This window comes from Hippopotamus amphibius, chromosome 12, assembly GCF_030028045.1.
Source record: "Hippopotamus amphibius kiboko isolate mHipAmp2 chromosome 12, mHipAmp2.hap2, whole genome shotgun sequence".
Classification (NCBI taxonomy): domain Eukaryota; kingdom Metazoa; phylum Chordata; class Mammalia; order Artiodactyla; family Hippopotamidae; genus Hippopotamus; species Hippopotamus amphibius.
In genome coordinates, this window is record NC_080197.1 from 78,795,920 (window position 1) to 78,812,500 (window position 16,581).

General features: G+C 51.2%; 1 protein-coding gene across 1 annotated transcript; it reads right to left on the reverse strand.

The window, feature by feature from the left end:
• Positions 1-5,814: 5,814 nt before the first annotated feature.
• FKBP4 (FKBP prolyl isomerase 4) lies at positions 5,815-13,788 on the reverse strand. The gene is made up of 10 exons (XM_057703015.1): positions 13,526-13,788; positions 11,616-11,760; positions 11,025-11,167; positions 10,089-10,209; positions 9,707-9,863; positions 9,093-9,183; positions 8,907-8,990; positions 8,468-8,653; positions 7,595-7,834; positions 5,815-6,037 (listed from the first exon to the last, which is right to left on the reverse strand). The coding sequence occupies exons 1-10, from the start codon at positions 13,628-13,630 to the stop codon at positions 5,930-5,932; spliced, it is 1,380 nt and encodes a 459-aa protein (XP_057558998.1). The 5' UTR covers positions 13,631-13,788; the 3' UTR covers positions 5,815-5,929.
• Between the last annotated feature and the right edge of the window lie 2,793 nt (positions 13,789-16,581).

A 16,581-nucleotide genomic window follows, 5' to 3' on the forward strand; every position in this document is an offset into this window, starting at 1 on the left:
CATCTCTGTTCTCTTATTCTGGCTCAAACCCTACACGTCACACTAGGTTTAAGGGCTGGGAAAAAAACGAATTTTAAAAGGTTTACCTCTAAATATGAACTTAAATAGTTTTTTTTTTTTTTTAATATTTATTTATTTATTTATTTATTGGCTGTGTTGAGTCTTCATTGCTGTGCACGGGCTTTTCTCTAATTGCGGCAAGCGGGTGCTACTCTTCATTGCGGTGTGCAGGCTTCTCAGTGTGGTGGCTTCTCTTGTTGCAGAACATGGGCTTTAGGCTCTCAGGCTTAAGTAGTTGCAGCACGTGGGCTCAGTAGTTGTGGCTCATGGGCTCTAGAGTTCAGGCTCAGTAGTTGTAGTGCACGGGCTTAGTTGCTGCGAGGCATGTGGGATCTTCCTGGACCAGGGCTTGAATCTGTGTCCTCTGCAATGGCAGGCAGATTCTTAACCACTGTGCCACAAGGGAAGTTCCTAAATAGTTTTCAATTATGTTTCTTTTAAGTGTATGTATGACTATTGTTTTCTGTTTTTCCAGCCCTTTGAATGAAATAGTATAATAAATAAAGAACCCAGGACAAAATAGATGAGGACCACCTTGCTTCTGTCACCCAGGGCCCTGGCCTGCCCCAGCTCTCTGAAATGGTACCCTGACCCGGCACCCTCAGTGCCTTGGTTTATCCTCCACATCACTTGGGCTTCTTGTTCTTAACCTTTCTGTGCCAAGGTGCCTGTTTTTGTTTGTCGTGTCATGAAGGTTGTGTCATTATGATTACAATCTGGATACAGTGCCTTTTGGCTTTTGTCAAGAGAGCCAAATAAGGGACTTCCCTGGCGGTCCAGGGGTTGGGACTCCGAGCTTCCAATGCAAGGGGTGCGGGTCTGATCCCTGTCTGGGGAACTAGGATCCCACATGGCGTGCTGTGTGGCAAATACATACATACATACATACTAAATAAAGTTAGAAAGGTAGGAGAGATGGGTCTCTGAGAAATACAGCATGAGTCAAGCCCCGCCCCCATGCTGCTCCCCACTTCTCTGGTCACTTTAACTGCACTGAGTGTTACAGTCACAATGGGTGGAATACAGGCTGTGCAGACGGCCCTAGTCCACAAGCAGACCCCTTTTCTTGGCCCTTTTTAGTAAGATCGTTGGTGGGTCTCCACCAGCAGCATCTAGAGCTCATCTCATTTACGCCAAGCCCTCTCAGCATGGGTTTTGGCTTCCTCCCCAGCACTGCCTGACCAGGCCGTCTTCCTGGTTAGATGATTTGGATGCGGTGTTTGTGTGGGTGGCACATTCTTTACAAACCAGCCGAACAATAGCTTCAGTAGAAACCCACTAATGGCAGGGGAAGGGGAGGTGCGTCAAGCCAAGAGCATTTCTAGGGAGATTCATTGTCCAGTTCTTTCTCCACGAGTAGACAGGGTGGTCCTGTTTGGGGTGTTGGCCTAGGATGCCCAGGTAAGAGACGAGACCTGTAAGTAAATCTCTTTCTTCGTGTGAGGCCCAGAGCCACTCACTATCCTGAGGGCGGGGCCAGAGCTTCCAGTGGGTTCGGTTTGAGACTTCTACAAGTCTGATTCACAGTGCACCTTAGCATACTGAAGGTACTAGAGGTCGTGAAGCATAGAAACCTGTTCCTTAAACTTACTTGACGTAGCAGTTAGGCAGAACCACGGTGCGGGCAGCCCTGCTCTGAGGTGGTTATTCAGAGTCTACTGTGCTTGAGAGTCGTTGTTGTCTGTCCCCCCCCCCCCCCCCCCCCAGCCAGGTCTGGCCCTATGACACAGGACCACCACCTCTGGAAAGCTTTGCTCTCAGAATCTGTCAGAGCTGTTGTCCAAGACTCTACTGGCTATTAACTGAAGGATGAAGAATAGTTCTTGTCGGTGAAGTCCAAACAGCGGAAACGGGCTTAAAACACAAAGGATGGTGAAAATGTTTCAGAACTGGATAGAGGTGGTAGTTGTGCACTTTGTAATTGGACTAAATGCCACAGAATTGTTTACTTTAAATGGTTAAAACTATGAGAATTTCACCTCAATAAAAAAACCAAAATACAAACCAGAACCATTTTATGTGTGAGGCACATCTAACCGCAGAACTGGAGACTGGAGATCTGAAGGCACATATATGTCTTGGGTTGGGGGACAGGGTATGGCTGGTCCTCTCTTGTAGTCAGAGAACTCAGAGTTCATGAAGGCATTGCTTTTTCCTGATCATTCCTCCTTAGAACCACTTTGTGACTCTTTCACATTCTCACTTTGCCTCCCAAAGGGGTATATTTAGTGTTCATTACATGCTAAATAAGGTTTTGTTATGTTTTGTAATTAAGGATAGTTGGTGCATCCAAGTTATCCGAGGTTGGTAGTAGCCTGGGAACTACAGTCATAAAGCCAGCAATGACGATTGCCAGGAAGAGGACAAGAATGTCTTCTCACTCACATTGGCTTTTTTTCAGCACTGCCCTAAGCCCACTGTCATTTCAATCTAAGGGTTACAAGGCTTTGAGGAGTTCTGCCTTGGGACAGGGAAGGTTGGTCTTCAAGACAGAAGGAATAAGGCATCAGAGGTTGCACTGTTTAATTCTCCATTTTCAAGCAGTGGTTTCCTAAAAAGGGACTACTTGTTACTAGTCCTGCCTAAAATGTCTTTCACATGTTATTTCTCCAAGTGAAACAAGATACACAATTCACCCTTTTACTCTCAGACTAGTGTGGCTGGTGGAGTGGAGTCCAGTGCTCCAATGTGATGGCTGGCTGGCCCAGGCCCAATGGGTGTGACCTGCAACCCAGATGGGCTGGGAAGGTGCAGTCAGCGCTTAAGCGGTTGGAGGAATTCGATTGGGATGCAGCGCACAGTGACCCGCAGGGGCGCACATGGGAACGCAGGGGAGCTTTCACCGGACAGGCGGGCAGGCTGGGGGCACGTGCAGATGCTGGGAAGGGGCTGCTGGAACAGGGACTGCAAATACTCAGGAGATAAAATCTGTAGTACTTGGTGTTTGGACCAGCACTAGGACAAGATAAATCGCATGTAAAACTTTCCAGAGACCACTTGAAGTCTGCAGGAACAGCTCAGTCCTGGTTCGTAGTGGTTCTCTTCACTCTACACAGTCTCTGCGTATGGAAAGGTTTAAGTGTTGGTGAGGAGGGAGTGCCTGACTGGGAAATGCACTTATGCCCGACCCAGAGCAGAGTGGAGTAGGTGGTGCATTTATTTTTAACCTTAGAGACTTCAGGCCGCTTTACTAAAACATCCTCTGGAGACAGTTTTAGTGTTACATAAACCAAGGCTTGTCTAGTTCCAAGGTTCTACACAAGTGCAGTTATCGTTTTGGGTTTTTTTTTCCAGTTATGTTTCAAATTCTTGGAGTCCTACAGAAGCATCCAGAGGTGGAGGGAACCTCGGACATGCCTTTTGTCCATCTCCATTTTTGCAGATGAGGAAAAAGGCTCAAGTTGCCCAAGGTCACATGAACCTCAGGGCAGTTTGGATTTGTTCAAGAGGTCATCTCACATTTCTGGCAGACCTTTTTTTTTATTATCTACTTTATACATATTAGCATATATACGTCAACCTCAATCTGCCAATTCATCCCACCCCCCCAACCCCCCGCTCTCCCCCCTTGGTGTCCATACTTTTGTTCTCTACATCTGTGTCTCTTTTTCTGCCTTACAAACCAGTTCATCTGTACCATTTTTCTAGAATCCGTATATATGTGTTAATATATGGTATTTGTTTTTCTTTTTCTGACTTACTTCATTCTGTGTGAGTCTCTAGGTTCGTCCACATCTCTACAAATGACCAAATTTCATTCCTTTTTATGGGTGATAGTCCATTGTATATATGTACCACATCTTCTTTATCCAGATTCATCTGTTGATGGACATTTAGGTTGCTTCCATGACCTGGCGATTGTAAATAGTGCTGCAGTGAACATTCGAGTGCATATGTCTTTTTGAATTATGGTTTCCTCTGGGTTATATGCCCAGTAGTGGGATTGTTGGGTCATATGGTAGTTCTTTTAGTTTTTTAAGGAACCTCCATACTGTTCTCCATAGTGGCTGTATCAATTTACATTCCCACCAAGAGTGTAAGAGGGTTTTCTTTCCACACTCTCTCCAGCATTTATTGTTTGTAGATTTTCTGATGATGCCCATTCTAACCAACGTGAGGCGATACCTTATTGTAGTTTTGACGGACCTTCTTTCCATTTAAGTTCTGACCCATCTGTAATATGGGGCAATGCCTTTTTTGTAGGATGGCTACAAGAATTAATCTGTGTGAGGCTCTTGGTTTAGGGCTGGGCTTACATCAAAAATGCTTAGTGAGGGTTAGCTATTATCCTGTGTTGCAGGGGCAGGTCTAATCTTGAAATACTTAAGAGACCCAGACACAAACCCTAAGCCCAGGGTTATGATGTGAACCCAGCAGAGGGCAAGCAGTGGCATCAGTAGAACATCCAACTTTTAGTTTTGGCTCCAGCACCAGCCATGGTGTATGACTTGGTGAACTTTTTCACACAGAAATTAATCTTGCACAGTGAAAGTAGGGAGAAATTTATTCTGGAAGGAACTGTACAGGCACGTGGTGGGCAGGCTACCCGTATCACCGTGCAGAAAGGCCTACACAGCCCACACATACAGGGGACAAGGGCACAGACACAGGCTCTGGCCTGCAGTCAAGACTGTCCAGACAAGGCTCAAGATGAGTCACTCGTGCCCCTTGGCTTCTCCCAGGCCCCAGAATACTATAGAAGCCGGGGCCAAAGCTCTGTGAGAAAACATAAGACCAACACAGCTGGAGAATGGGCCTGAGTGGCTACTGGTGCTGCTAGGCTTGATGACTGTCCTTCCTTCTTCGCTTGTGGAAACTGGTGACACCAGGGGTTCACTTTGTCAGGAAACCAAGAGAGCCTGAACTTTCTACTGGATCCATTAGGCAGAAGTAGATAAATCTAACCTCAAAGCAAACTCAGTAGTTTTGTCCCAGTAGTTTAGATGGATGTTTATATATTTTCCTCTCCCTAAGTGTTAAGGAAGAAAAACCAGAGCCACTAAACCTTCCAGGCTGCTGGGGGGAGGAGTGTGGGAGACCCACGGCCAGGCCCTCAGCACAGGCTCCACTGCAGCCCATGTAGTGCCCAGGAGGCCCTGCTCAACTGCTGTTAACAGTGTTGGCTGCTGGGTTGCCGACAGGACTGGGGACAAGGTGGGTGACTCCCTTAGTTTTGCCCCGATGGTGTAGCCACCCACACCTACCCTCTGAAGCCAAACAGAAAGGACTGCCCGACACCCAGCTTTTATTGTTTCCACTTTATTGCTCAAGCACAGAACTTGAGGCGAGCCTGGACCTTCAGCAACGTGCAGAGAAGAGGCTGAGGGGGTGGGGACACAACTGGCTGAGAAGGGACACGGGGGTGGTCACCATGACCCCAGAAGACAGCATCAGCCACACCACCTGGGGTGAGGAAGGGAGCAGAGAGGTAACGGGCACAGCAGTGGTTTTTCCCATGCCCCTAGCACCCACATCCGGGAGGAGGAACGGGGAGGAAAGTGGCCGCCACCCTGCCTTCTTGTCAGACCTCCCGTCCCTACCACGCACCCCCTTTTACCATCTGAAAAATGGACTGAGCAAACAGAGGAAGCAAAATAAATAACGTTCTGATGAGTGTGCGTGTGGAGGGACATTCATTCACGTCACAGGGGAAGGGGCAAGGGAAGAGGGGGTGACACCACCTAAAATGACCCCCCACCTCAATCCCCCAGCCTGCTCCTTTCCCCCTTCCCCCAAAGCCACCATCCAACCAGATAGAAAAATAAAGGTCTAATTCACTCAAAATTCTTCAGTTTTTACAAAACTAACAGGGTGGAGTAGGGTAGGGAGCGGGGCGGGGGCAGGCAGCCGGGAGCAGGGCTTGGCGAGGCTACGCTTCCGCCTCCACCTGAGGCTGGCCCCCAGCCACATCGTTCTTCTGCCCGTCCTTCATCTCCGAGTCAGCAGGCGGGTCTCCTGCAGTGACTGCGGCCTTGGTCTAGGAGAAGGGAGAGGGGGAAGGGGGTAAATTCCTGTCCTGATCTGGCCCAGGCCCCCTGAGGAGAAAGGTGACTTTTACCCCACGTCCCCACTCTCACCTACCACACCCAAGCGATCACCTAGCACACTGACATCATGCATAGTATACCGCAAAATACTCACCTCAAACAAAAAAAAAATACTAACGTCTAACAATTACAGGGACACAGCAGTTCCCTTTTGAGATACGTCCTGAAGATACATCTCCGCATGTACAAAATTATGAATTCACGTCATTTACCGCAATACTTATAAAACTATACTCGTCCATGGCAGCTACTACCACATGTGGCTACTCAACACTTAAATATGGCTAGTTCAAAATGATTTAAGTATAAGATACACATTGGATTTTGAAGACTTCATCTGAAAAAAATGCAATTTAAAAAATTACACGTTGCAATATTTAGATACCTTGGGTGAATATTAAAATTTCACCTTTTACTTTTTTGAAAAAATACAGCCATTAGAAAATCACAAGTATAATTTGCATTATATTTCTAATAATGCAGGTTTAGAACACTGGGAGACTAAGAAATAGGGAACCGGGTAAGTAAGATATGATACATCCACAGTTATACTATGTAAGCCTAAGAAAGAACGTGAAAGCTCTTTTACATGCTGATGTAAAATAAGCTTCCAGGTACGATGTGAAGAAAGCACAATGCACAAGGTAGTAGGTAGAGGCCGCTGCCTGTCACCAGGGACCACTGTCTGTCCTGCCACACACTGGCAGGTGCAGCTCCTGCTGTGTGGGGGAGGGAACCTCCTCACTATTCATTCTGTGCATTTTGTTTCTCTTTGGCTGCGTTGGGCCTTCCCTGCTGCGCAGGGGCCTTCTCTAGCTGTGACGAGCAGGGGCTATCCTTTGTGTGGTACATGGGGTTCTCACTGCGGTGGCTTCTCTTGTTGCGGAGCACAGGCTTTTAGGCACACGGGATTCAGTAGTTGTGGCTCTCAGGCTCTAGAGTGCAGGCTCAGTAGTTGTGGTGCACGGGCTTAGTTGCTCCGTGGCATGTGGCATCTTCCTGGATCAGGGATCAAACCCATGTCCCCTGCATTGGCAGGTGGATTCTTAACCACTGCACCACCAGGGAAGCCCTGTTCTGTGCAGCTTGAGTTTAACCACATAAATGCATTACCCATTTAAACCTCAGTTTCTTTTTCTTTTTCTTTGCCAAGAAATAAATAGTTTAAAAAAATAAAAAAAAGTCCAGCAGGACCAAGAATATGAGTTAGTGGAATGAAGACACAGTGTAAGCCTCAGTTTCTTGAACAGGCACAGAGTATGTAGGCTGGGAAGCCCATCATAGCAGCCAACCCCTGGCCCTAGGGCCTGAGTGGGGGGAACACACACTGCTGCTCCAGGCTTCCAGGACTGGAACAGGGAGGTACAGAGGGCCCACACTGGCTGGTAGGGGGGGGTGGGGGGGGTGTGGGGGGGGGCGGCGGCGGCAGCAGTCAGGTGATGCCTCTTTCCCTGTCCATCCTGACCGTTCCCTGTCCCCATCCCTACCTTGCTCTCCTCCTCAGCCAGCCTCTCAAACATGTTGGCATAGAGTTTCTTCTCCCGTTCGAGCTGCTTGCGGATCCGCTGCTGGCAGACAGCCAGCTGGGCTTTGGCAGCTTTGTTGCTGGGGTAGAGCTGCAGGACCTTCTGGAAGTCAGCCCGTGCCAAGTCGAAGTCGTTCACAGCCAGGTGGGCCTCTCCCCGGCGGAAAAGGCCCTTCTCGTTGTTGCTGTCCAGTTCCAGGGCCTAAGACACAGGGAGGAAGCAGCAGCAAGACTTCAGATCCTGCAGCTTCTCTGGCCAAGACTGGATTCCCAAGGTAGCCCCCAGCAGGATGAGGCCCCACCCCAGGAAGAACAAGCCTTGGGCCCCGCGTGGAAAAGACCAAGGTCTAGGAAAGCACCTCATTTAGTCCAAGAGGCAGACGGGTCTTTAGATGAAAGAGAAGAACCTGTGACATTTCCATGCTTTTTTTTTTTTTTTGGCCACACTGTGCGGTCACGGGATCTTAGTTCCCTGACCACGTGACCACGGACTGAACCTGTGCCCCCTGCAGTGGAAGCACAGTCTTCACCACTGGACTGCCAGGCAAGTCCATCCCTTTAGAATAAAGTGGGTATATAGGAGAGAGTGGCAGAGCGCTGGGGAGGAGAGAATGCTGAGCTGGTGCTTTGGTCCAGTGTTTCCGTCCACCTCTGTGCCATCACCTCAACCACCAAGACCAAGCCGCTTGCTTCCCACGGCCCTGCCTCTGGGCCCTCCACCTCAGAGCCCCGTGGCTCCATCCTGCTACCCCAGCCCTAGTCACTGAAGTCAAGTTCTAGACACACCGGCAGCTCCCCCAACCCTGTCTGTGAAAACCACCCACTGCTCTCTCACCTTGTTACAGTTTTCAATGGCAGCCGAGAAGGCCTGCAGCTTCAGATGACACATGGCCAGGTTAAGGTGGGAGGCCAGCCGAAGGGCCTGCGCCTTCTGTGTGTCCTCATTAGAGAAACTCGACTCAAATTCCAGCCAGGACACAATCTTCTTGTACTGCAGCAGAGCTTGCTTGTACTTGCCTCCCTAGAATAGGAGGGAGGCTCAGGCACCCGGCATAGCTTCAGTGACCCCAAGCCGTCATACCCTGTAGACACCAGTGACCCACGGGCACAAGAAAGTCCTGCCTCCCCCCCCCCCCCGCCTCCCCTGCTCGACCAGGCAGCTCAGATCCACTTGGTGACGGCTACAGGTGCCAACCTACCCACTCCCTGGCAGAAAACCAGCTCCGTCGTGGGGGGGGGGCCCTCCCTGGACGTGTCCTCAGGACCACACTCACCTTGAAGTACACGGTGCCCCGCTCCTTCACTATGGTGCTCTGCTCCAGCTTCTCCTCTGAACTCATCTCCCAGGACTCCTTGGCCTACCATATCCCAAAAGAGAAACAAAGACGTCAGCCACCACAGGGAGTCACGTCCAGGGTGGGACCTGATTTCGGGGTAGGGAAGACCCTGCACAAACTCACCTTCTCAAAACTTCTGAGCTGTACTTCATACTTGAGCTCAGCGTTTGGTGGGACCTGGAATTTCTCCTTCCCAGCACTGCCAAAAGCATAGCTGTGGGGACAGGGAAACGCCTGGTCACCTCAGCAGCACTTAACCTGCTCCACGCTGAAAGGGCTTCCTGTTTCCTGGAAAGTACTCCCAATCCCTTCAGTCTTGGTTCAAATGCTTCCTGCTTGGCTAAATCTTCCTTGACCTTTTCACACAATTAGTTGGGCTCTTACTTAGCATCTTACATATGCTTCTAATAACTCACATCACACGCCAGCATGATTACTGATTTAAATGGTATCCCACTGAGCAATGAGTCACTAGAAGGTGGGAACAATGTCTCTGAATAACTAGGGAATTTAAGCATTGTGTCTGGCACATAGTAGGTGTGTTTCAATAGTTAGTGACTGAATGAATGAACAGAATATGAAAAAATGTCACCAGAAAAGGGAATCTGTACCAGTCATGACTGAAAAGATCAGGTTTTGATTCAAAGGGACGTGGATGACTGAGCCAGGCTCCTAAATACAACAAGGAGACCCTGATGGTGTCCGTGCGGGTGCCCAGAGCAGTGACTGCACCTCACCTGGGCTTGAGATACACGATGGAATGTTCTCCTTTTTCCATGCGCTGAATGGCTTTCTCCAGCCCGCAAGGCAGATCCATACTCTCCCCCTCGCCAATCTCAAAGCGGAGCTCCCGCCGGTCAAAGATCTGGTCCTTGTAGTATCCTTCCAGTGCAACTGGCGTGAAAGACAGGCAATGTACCAGGGGCATAAGAAGGCAGGCAACTGAGGAAGGATGCCACCAGCCCCACTCCATTGCTTCCTGCTCCCCAGATGCCCTTCTGTGTTCTCTGACATGGAAGAATGTTAAAAGGATGTGGTTCAATCCCTCATTTTACAGATAAGCCCCCTAGGGCTGACGTATCAGAACCTGGACTGAAACCCCAGATTGTCCTGCCTCACCCTCCACGATGGCACCATCGTTGGGCTTGGCGTAGCCTTCCCCCCGAGTCCGTATTCTCCTGATGATTCCACCATCATCTTCATCCGTCAGGTCCTCTCCCTTGAACTCGAACAATTCCACCTATGGAACAAGCAGTAAGGGGACACACTCCTCTCTCACTCAGAGGAGTCTCTAGTAAATGCCTGACCGCCAGGGTGGCCACAACAGGAGTGAACCAAGTGGGAGTTCTGCTAAGTCCTCGGGAGCTTCCCTGGCTCAGCTTTGGCAGAGGCGGGCAGGCCACATGGCTTCACTTCACCTCAGGACATCACTCTATTTACTGACTGCTCCACAGAACACATGCGCTTTCCAGACAGTCCTAACTCAGCTACGTGACAAGCTCAACCCGACAGGCATTAGAGTGACCAAACACCTCTCACCAGCCTCCCTGACATTCTCCAAGGATCCACTGGGTAGGGCTCAACCATTTTCAAGTCCGAACACTGTCAAGTTCCACTTCCTCAGCAAAGGCTTTCCTCTCCCCCTTGATCCGCATGGGTGGCATCTTTCCCCTCCTCTTATCTCCAGAGCGCCAATAGTCTCTGCTGTCAATCATAACTGTATGCAGATTGTGACCTCCTGACTCCTTTCAGTTATGACCCATTTCCCCTGGGCACCACTCCGGAGATAAACAGGCCTCGAGCCCTCACCCTGCTGTTTCACGTCTAAAGGGGTTCGTGGCTACCTCTTCCCACCTGAAACCTCATCACTGACCACCTTCTAGCAGTAGCAGGCTACGCAGAGCCAGCCACTCTCTCCATTCCCCTCCTTCCCAAGATCAGGCCCTCAGCCTTGGCTACATTGTCTCCAAGCAGCAGGAAGCGCTGGAGGGCTGCCAGGCCCTGGGCTGAGATAAGGCTGGCTCTTTGCCTGGCTTTCTGTGGCCAGACACTCACCTCGAACACAAGCGTGGCATTGGGAGGGATCTTGGGAGGGCTGCCCGCCGAACCGTAGGCATATTCTGGCTTGCAGGTGATGTGGCACACTTCCCCCACCTTCATTGTTGCTACAGCAATATCCCAAGCCTTGATGACCTCCCCTGTAGGTACAGAAAACAAACAGGTCTCCTTGGCAGGGATCTCACTCTGGGTTCAAACAGTGGCCTAAGAGCCTTACTGTACCATGCCCAAGGAGAAGCTGGACACTCTTTAGAAATAGGACCAGGAAGGTAGAAAACCTAGTTGCAATAAATGCTGTCAGGTCTCAGATCTCTTTAAAAAAAAAGAAAAAAGAAAGAAAGAAAATTCACTCAACTCTGGAACAAAGGGGTTCAAGAAAACAAGGCAGGCTACCCCTGAAGAAAAAAGCAAGGCGTTCAGAGGTGATCAGGGGATTGAGAATTAAAAATCAATATAGTTTCAGGACAGTGGAAATAAAAAAAGGGAAAAAATTGTAACAAACCACCCCTTTTTAAACTTCTGAGAATATGGTTTCTGCTTGTGACAGTTCACACATCCCAATCCCACCAGCCTGCTAACCATGCCCACCTTTCCCCAGGTCGAAGGAGAATCTGTCCTTGCGGTCCAGGCTGGAGTCGAACTTGGTGCCATCCAGCAGCCAGCCTGTGTAGTGGACAGAGACTCGGTCCCCGATCATGGGCATCTCCGTGCCTGTGCCCTCTTGCTTGATGACCTGGAGGAAGGGGAGTAGGTGAGCACCTGGCGATGGACGCAGAGAGGCACCATGACTGCCCACACACCTCTGACTGGAATGTCTTCTACCTCCTTGTAAGTAACTCGGCAAACCCATCACCAAAGGACTCTGCTGTGTAGCTTGGCTAAACCAACTGACCTCCCTGTCTCGGACTACAACCTGACTTGGTTTGAAACACTGGAGATAAAACAACACCTGAGTTCAAGTTTTTCCTGTATGATCTTAAGCCACTTTCACTCTCTAGACCTTATTTGTAAAGTAGTGATCATAATCCCTATTAGATCTGCTACAGGACTAAACCAGTAAAAGACTGAATAATTATCAGCAGCAAAGGAAAAAGTACTTATACTACATTTCCTCATTCTTCCTAAATGCCAGTCATCAGATCAGGATCTGGTTTAGAGAAAAAGAGGAATATAAATAATAAAAAGAACGTTAGCAGTCCAGGAGAGATAAAAGCAATCACCAGGTTACAGGTGAGCCCCGGGCTCTCAACCAGGCCCTAAACTCTGACTTGGGACTTGAGCATTCCTGACTGGTAGGTTACTGAAGTCCTTGGTTTCAGGGCCAGGGTATTTCCCAGGAACTTATAAGACTCTGCTTCTCTTTAGCGTGTATAAAAGGTGACGCTATGGGCTCCTTGGTAAATGTGTGGTTACTCCCTAAGTGAAAGCTTCCACGATGGAATGGCATGAATAGAAAGAGAAAAGGAAAGGGGAAGGAGTGGAGAATAAGAGGAAATGAGTCTCCCTGGAAGCCGCGTGCCCACTGGCACAGCAGCCAGGTGCGTTCTGGACCAGCTAAGAGTGTCCCGAGGTCTCGAGCTCGCCTAGGTCACACGCGCACGTGGGGCTGAGCAGCGGAAAGCCAGGAGGAGAAACGCTGGGTGAGGACAGGACACGAATCCGGGCTAGGATTTCGCCATCCTGGACAGCGCAGAACCGCGGCCGGCTGTCCAGACCTGGGTTATGATGCCCCGCTGCCTGGGTCCCAGACCGTTCCCCTGGCTCCTCGGGCGGTAACACGGTTTCGGGAGCCCATGCAAAGCACCTCCTCCCAGTCCCGCACCCCGCGCACAGGAAGGCCCGGAGAGGTGGGAGAGTGGGAACTACAGGTCCCGGCATGCACCGGGGCGGGGGGAGGGGGACAGCATGGCCGAGCTGGTGACCTAGCCGGGTCCCAGCCTTTAGGAAGGGGGTGACGAGAGGGCGGAGGGCCCCGAGGCCGCGCGCCAAGTCGCACAAAGGCCCGCGGGCCAGGAAACAACTCCTGGGACCCGCTTCGCGTCCTGGCTAATGTTTAACTACCAGGGTGGGCGAGCTCCGCACCCCGAGGCGCAGGCGGCCGGGGGCTCCCCGGCGGCGGCGCCAGGGAAGGAGCCGGCCGCGAGATCGCGGGTCGCAGAGAGGGGCGGCGCACGCCGCCCGGCCCCCCGCCGCGCCCCTCGGCGCGTACGCCGCAGCCGGAGTAGGCGCTGCGCTCCCGGCCCTTTCCCGGGCCTGGGGGCCGGGCACCGCGGCTGGGGGACCGGGGAGCCTCAGCCCAGACCTTGCCCCTTCCGAGCGTGTGGCCGCCCTCCCGTCTCTAACCGGCGGCCCGGCCAGGAGGGCGATGCGCCCGGCCGCGGCTGCACGCCGCGGTCAACGGCCGGCCGGGAGGCTGCAGAGGCGGCCGTCCGCGCCCCCAGCCCCGGTCGGCCGCTGGGGCGCGGCGGCGACGGGCTCCCGGCGCCCCCCGCCCTTACCTTAAGCACGCCCTCATCCTGCTTGGGGCTGATGTCCACCCCCTCGAGGGGCAGCGGCGCCGACTGCGCCCCGCTCTCGGCCGCCTTCGTCTCCTCGGCGGTCATCGCGCCGTTTCTCGGGCAGCGGGCGCCGGGCTGTGCGCGGCTGTGCGGGCGGCCGGGGCTCGCGCACCTCTGCTCCGGCGAGGGCGCGGGCGGGCGGAGGAGGTGGGCCGTGGGCGGCCGGAGGAGCGATTGGTCCCACCGCCGCGGAGGGAGGGGCTGGGAGGAGCCGGGCGGCCGCGAGGGACGTGGGGGGAGAACTTTCTAGAGACGGCAGCGGCCGAGACGGCTCGGGCTCTGGCGCTGCGGGTGCTCCTGCGAGAGATGGTTTCTGGTTCGTTCCTCCCGCCGGCCGCCTGGCCCCGCCCCGGTCCCGGGACCCTCGGCCTCCCGGGCCAGTCCCCGCCCCAGCCGTGCGCTCTCCGGGCTTCCCCCGCCCGTCCCCCGGTCTAACCGGATTCTTCCAGATCCTTCTCGATCCTCCGCAGCATCCGACGCCGCGCCGCCGGACGAGGGCGCCGCGCGTGCGTCTCCCCGGCCCGAGACGCGGGCGGGCGGCCTCCCCGCCTGGCTGGGCGCGCGTCTGACCGCAGGGCGAGGGGAGAGCGTTGCCCGAGCGCGCAGGGCCGGGGAGGCAGCCGGCTTTCCTCAGAGCGGGGCTGGCGTGCGCCGGGGGCTCCGGGAAACGCTGCGAGCTGCCCGTTTGCCAGAAATGGCCCGTGTGTTAAAGGGGCCTTACCGACAATAATAAAACCGAATACCTGAAACCGGTTTCAACTCACGAAGAGAGCCGGTCCATCTTATTGAAAGCCCATGGGAAGGGATATTTTCTTAATGCCGCGTTCCCAGGTGTTTCTGGACCGCCTGTGGCCAGCGGAGCGCCTGCGCCCTGGGCCAACGCGCCGCAGCGCCTGGTTACCCAAACAGCCGTTTGTCAAAAAGATACGTGTAGGGAGGGTCTTGATTTTACTGAGCACTTAACCCCAGCTTGCCATAGTGCCTCATACGTGGTATCAAGTAGTTACTGGTTGCGTGAATTTGTATTCCAATAATAATAACTTTTTTTTTTGTTTGTTTTTTTGGAGCCCTTGCTCTGTGCTTGGCGCTGTGCTACGCAAGCTGTCCTATTTAGATAGGTAACTAAAAGGGCTATTACAGATGAAATTTCAATACCATAACAGAACTGGGTAATTCATCATAGTCTTTTCTGTTGGAACTTGGCTGGAAAGAGATGCAGGAGAAATAAATTCGTTTCTTCCAGTAATTTACAGTAAATGTATTTAGCCTTGACTAAGACATTTCTCATTGGCTGACTGGGGATACCGTTAGAGGACATGGGGGGTTGACTCACTAGAGGTTAAATCTATTTCTTTTCTACACTGGCCTTAGTAGCGTGAGAAGTAACAGTGCGAAGGCCCTCCAAAACTCCAGGTGACGGCGATGGTGAGTAGGGTGCTGGCTTGCCACCTTGGCAGTTATCTTTCCGTTGGCTCTTGCACCTGCGTGTGGCTCTCCCTCTGTGTATGCTGGTTTCTCTTGATGCTGGGACCATTGGGTATTACCTGGCAGAACAAGTTGGGGTAAGAAAGAAAAGTTCCCTTTGGAGTAATGCTTTTTTTGCACCTTTTTCTTTATTGGCAGCAAACAGTGTAGGTATGTTTTTTAGTTTGTCAGCACACATTAATTGAGCACTGAAGATGTGCCTGCTTTTGCACAAACACATACCAACAGTAGAAAGAGCATATGCTTCCGAGTGAGCAACTGATTTGGGGCAGGTTATGAGGATAGTAACATCTGTCAATGAGGGTAGTTGTAATGGTTACAAAGAGGGAATATATGTCAGGTAGCTAGCCCAATGTCCACCTGCAAACAGGTGGTTAGTAAATAATGGTCATTATTCTAATGTGATGAGTGTGTGTGGTGAGATGGGGACAAAGTGCTAAGAAAACAGAGGTCTGTGAGAGAAGGGAAAACCCTGTGGAGGGGAAAGGAGAAGGACCAGAGGGAAAGGTTTCCGCGGAGGAAACGCTGTGCCCATTCAGCCAATGAGTGGTTGAGGGGCTGGGAGATGGAAGGGGGTGGGGAGAGGGCAGTAGGCACTGGCTTCTTGAATCCCAGAGCGGGACCTTATAGTTTCTAGAATTTTTTTTTTCTGGTTATTTACATCATATTCTTCCAATTGTAAAACTTACACAGTCAGTGTAGAAAGTGCACAGACGTATTGTTCTTTCCCTCCTCTTCCTCATCCCTTTCCCAGCCCATTTAAATTAGTATTTCCATTAAAGATGTTTAACAACATACAGTAAGCCCTCACATACGAATGAGTTCTGTTCCAAGAGCAGGTTCGGAAGTCCAATTTGTTTGTAAGTCCAACAAAGTTAGCCTAGGTACCCAACCAACACAATCAGTTATATGCAGTACTATATTATAATAGGTTTATAATACTTTTCACACAAATAATACATAAAAAGCAAACAAAAAATAAAACCTTTTTAATCTTACAGTATAGTACCTTAAAAAGTACAGTAGTGCAGTACAACAGCTGGCATACAGGGGCTGGTATCAAGTGAACAGGCAAGAAGAGTTACTGAGTGGAGGAGGGAGAGGAGGTGGGAGATGGTAGAGCTGAAGCATCGTCAGCAACAGGAGACAGAGGGCGAGCTTCAGTTTCACTCACTTCTGATGGAACACACGTTTGCATCTTTGAAAGTTTGCAACTTGAAGGTTCGTAGGTAGGGGACTTATTGTAATTATTTTCAGTGGTATTATTTAATCATACAAAATCCTTTCGAAATTTTCCGCTTTTGATAGAGGAAGAGAGCACTGCTCCCCGCGCCTCTCCCATCATCCACCTTACTCTGTGGATGACTCCTGCTGTGGTTAGTTTTGTTATTGCCAGAATGAGCCTTGGGGAACTCACGTGGTACCTCTCCCTAATGCCAGGCCCATCCCTCAGACGTGAAGACCCTTAGACTGCCAATGATCTTAACATTAAAAATTATATAATATTTGAA

Bases quoted from the DNA above. Each gene is read 5' to 3' on its own strand.
- FKBP4 (XM_057703015.1), bottom strand. From the start codon at position 13,630: ATGACCGCCGAGGAGACGAAGGCGGCCGAGAGCGGGGCGCAGTCGGCG. The intron at 8,991-9,092 runs GTGAGTTTGTGC...GGGATATGGTAG, and splicing joins AGCTCAGAAGTTTTGAGAAG to GCCAAGGAGTCCTGGGAGAT. The intron at 7,835-8,467 runs GTGAGAGAGCAG...CCTGTGTCTTAG, and splicing joins CCATTGAAAACTGTAACAAG to GCCCTGGAACTGGACAGCAA.